Source organism: Pseudorca crassidens, chromosome 1 (genome assembly GCF_039906515.1).
Source record: "Pseudorca crassidens isolate mPseCra1 chromosome 1, mPseCra1.hap1, whole genome shotgun sequence".
NCBI lineage: Eukaryota > Metazoa > Chordata > Mammalia > Artiodactyla > Delphinidae > Pseudorca > Pseudorca crassidens.
Window position 1 is genome coordinate 132,705,612 of NC_090296.1, and position 3,821 is coordinate 132,709,432.

The 3,821-nt window shown below is 49.2% G+C and overlaps 1 protein-coding gene across 3 annotated transcripts in view; it reads left to right on the forward strand.

Moving 5' to 3' along the window:
* TTC23 (tetratricopeptide repeat domain 23) overlaps positions 1–2,113 on the forward strand; it is a 114,589-nt gene extending 112,476 nt beyond the window's left edge. For all 3 annotated transcript variants that reach the window (XM_067755972.1, XM_067755983.1, XM_067755962.1), the window contains 2 exons: positions 646–728; positions 1,472–2,113. In XM_067755972.1, the coding sequence (XP_067612073.1) occupies positions 646–728; positions 1,472–1,586 (198 nt within the window). In that variant the 3' untranslated portion in view covers positions 1,587–2,113. The remainder of the gene's footprint in view (positions 1–645; positions 729–1,471) is intronic.
* Positions 2,114–3,821: the final 1,708 nt, after the last annotated feature.

Here is a 3,821-nt window from a genome sequence, read left to right on the forward strand (position 1 = left end):
TCAGCAAAGCAAGCTCCTCCATCTCATTCTTCTTCAAAATTATTTTGACCATTTTGGGCACAACTCTCATGTCTCTCCCTGGCCCAGTATAAGCAACCAAATGGCAGGACAATAAGCAGAAGGAAGAAATCAAGCCAAAGCCAGTCCTGGATAATATACAGCTGAATATTTAACTCCTAAATAAATCAACTCCTAAGAAATTGCTGCATAGTAATGAATACAGAAAGCCCATATAAGATAAAGCACTTCTTTACAAAAAAGCAAAAACATTTTAAAAAGAAGAAAAGTTTTTTGGGCTGTAGCAAGGGTCATTTAAAATTAGAAACTAGAGACCCCTCCTCTGGTCAATAGAAATGTTCTTGCCTTTATTTTCTAGAAACATAACTTTTAAACATAGTTTTGCATACGGATAGTCACAGAGAGTTCTACAAAATAGTGCTAAACTGTACATTTGTTTCCTGGATCCCTCAGGGCATCCAAATTGAAGGTCAGACTGTTCCTGGAAGAAACTCAGAATACACTAATTCCGTCATAGCATGGGTCTATGAATGAAGTAGTCTCTCATTTAAGGGAGACTTGATTTTCCTGCAAAATGCTCTCAGTGACATTTCCATAACCTCACAATTACTACTTGGTGTTCTGCAGTGTCTTCAGATCCAGACCCTCTTATATGGACCACAGGACAAGAGGACTCTGGCCACCCAGCAGACCATGGATGTCCTGTCCAAGTGAGTTGGCCTCCCCTCACACTATTTCCCCTGCAATCAGAATCTCAGATGAAGCTGGTTCTGTAAGGTTCTACGGAACTTTCCGTGGAAAGTTTTACTGACTTCCCCATAACTCATAAACTATGCAAGCCCAGTTCCTTTGAATACCCAGTTGTGAAATATCTTCTTGCCAGATATTAGGAAGAAATTAGCTCTTGAAGAATGTCAGAAACACAGGCTGGGATTCGTCCTCCTGCAGACGGGCCGCCTGCAGGTCATCTCACCTGCTGGAGGGCAAAGGCACAGAGCCCTGCTTGGCCTGCGGGAGCCCTGCCTCAGGCTGCCCCTGAGAGCCCTCTGACTTCACCTTGACGGCCGGCCTTCTGGTTTTCACTACGGCCCAGAGCCCGCAGACTGACGGCCAAGGTGCTGCTCAGGGAAGTGCCGCAGGCGGGACACAGCTAGCGGGGTGTGGCGGGGGGCTGTCTCGGAGCCCACCCGCTGGGCCCAGGCCCCTTTAGCAGCTGAGGGTTGACTGTGTCAGCTCAGCAAGAATGGTCACAAGGAATTAGAAAATGGGAGAAGAAACCTTGCGTTTTCTGTTCCTGTGCCACAAGTCTCTCATTTACAGTCCCTCCTGAAGCTCCTTCACGAAACTTAGCTCAGCAACCGCCAGGCTTTGTCTTCACAGCCGCGAAGACTGGGCGCAAAACGCGGGCAGGTCGAGGGGCGCCCCACTCACCCCACCCTCTGCTTGTTCGCAGGGCCCCCGAGACGGCCGTGAAGCCTCGGCAGCCCCCAAGAGCCAAGGCGGCCTTCTGCACCAGCGGGCCACAGCACACTGCGCTGGGGAAGGCCAGGCCCAACGCAGACGACTGAGCCCACCCCCACCAGAAGCTCTGCTCATGCCTGGGTGCTGACACTTAGGGTGCTCTATAAATCTCTCTCCAGCCAGAAGGTAGACTTCAACAGTCATTGGCAGATTTTCTAGGCTGTTTGCTCCAAATGCAACAGCGGTCCCATAAACTTCCCATGGGCCACCTTTTGACAGTGGATGCCCTTCCCGGTGATTTGGCGCTGCTATAAAGCATTTTTCTTTTTACCACCTTAGTGGTTTTCCTTGCCAGCAAGAATTTTTACCCATCAGCACTACTGTGGCTGAAGGCTTCTCTTCAAAAGTTCGAAACTTCCTGTGTAGGAAAGTAGACTCAACATCTGATCGCACACACACACACACACACACACACACACACACACACACACGCGCACACACACGCACACACACACACGGTGTATAGCCCCTTGGGCAGGCCTGGAGTCAGATCTGGAGCAGTAAGATTCTGGGGAAAGCCCTTTCTTATATAGGAAGGTAACAGAATAAAATGCTAATAAAAGGAAATTTGGAAGTCCTGGGGTCAGTGTTTGTAAAATGACGTCGCCTCAGAACTCCTCAGAGCCTGGAAAGGGGCACCGAGGAAGCTTCTCCTCACTCGTGCACTCAGGCACTTATTGAATCTGGTTGAGCACCCAGGATGTACCAGGCGTGTGCTAAGAACTGAGGGCACGACGACAAACAGGACAGACACACTGTCCCCATCGTCTCAGAGCTTGCCATCCAACATGGACGTTAGTCATTAAACATATAATAGTGCAGTTGGTTGATGACAACTGAGGGAAAGAGCCCAGTACCACGGGGTAGGTGATAAATGGCCCTGACTTTTCCTAGAGGTCAGGGGAGTCAGGTGTAAGGGAGTGAAGAGAGCTGAGCAGGAGTGAGGCGGGCACGGAGGAGCTGCAAGGAGGGATGCTGACTCCCTGCTGCTGCCAGCTGTGGCCTCCACTCCAGGCAGGAGAAATGTGGCCACCACTCTGGAGAGCTTTTTGTTTTGGAGTTGCCACAGCCCTTGGCCCCCTACTCTCCCAGTTGTGTTCCCATGTAGGTGGTAAGAGGGTGAGGTGGGATGAGTGCTCATGCCCATAGTGGTCTTTAGTCTCTTGGAGGGGAGGCCATCGTCATTCGAGAACGGAAAGATAGAGGGACATGTTTTGAGCACCTCTCTCCATGCTGTTGGTGGTGAGGTCCCATGCCGGAATGAGGTGAATGAGCGCACAGAGGGTGGGAATGGGGGGTAGGCAGTGCTGTTCCTTCTCGTCCCCACCCTAATCCCATGGGCTGGGGCCCAGCAGGGCTGCAGGCTGCAGCTAATATGGCAGCAGGATGCAGCACAGCCCCCTCCCACTCCAACACCCAGTAGGAAAGCCAAAACCACTCTGGGTCCATTTGTGCTGGCCACCTTGAGAACTGATGGGGGAAATAAACCAAAGTTTCATGGCAGCGTGGAGGGAGGCTGGGTCCTTTGTCCTCGACAGTGTGACAGCTGACTATACAGGCCACCCCTGCTCATACCCATCCCAGATAGGCCTGTGGGATGAAGGCACCATTCAAAGAAGGCGTGAGATATCACTACTCACCAAGTATTCTATCTAGTTGAAGACATGGGTTTTGATGTGGATGGTGGAAAAGCATTTTAAATACGATATCACACGGAGTCTGCCTCAAAAATGTTTGTGCACCTCAGAAATTCCTATGCTGAAGCCCTAGAGCCCAATGTGAAAGTATTTAAGCTGGGGCCTCTGGGAAGTAATTAGTACATGAAGGTGAAGCCCCACAAATGGGATTAGTGCCCTTATAAGAAGAGACACAAGAGAAATGATCTTTCTACCATGTGAGGGCACAGCATGAAGGCAGCCATCTGCAAACCAGGAGAGGACCCCCACCAAGAATTAATCCACCAGCACCTTGGTCTTGGATTTTGAGCTACCAGACCTGTGAGAAATAAGTGTCCATTGTTTAAGCCTCCAGCCTGTGGTATTCCGTTATAGCAGCCTGAGCAGACTAAGAGCCCACGCTAGATTTTTGAAAAAACAAAATATAAATTATGATGTTACTTCTTCCTCTATTTCTTGTAGGATAGTATTTTGGAATCACAGAAACTAAAACACTTTTTAAAACATTTAGCCACCACCCTGAGAAAGAATGAATTTAGGAATGTTCCATCAAATGTCTCCCATCTATTAAATGTTTTAACTTCAAAATGAAAGGAAGAGTCTAGC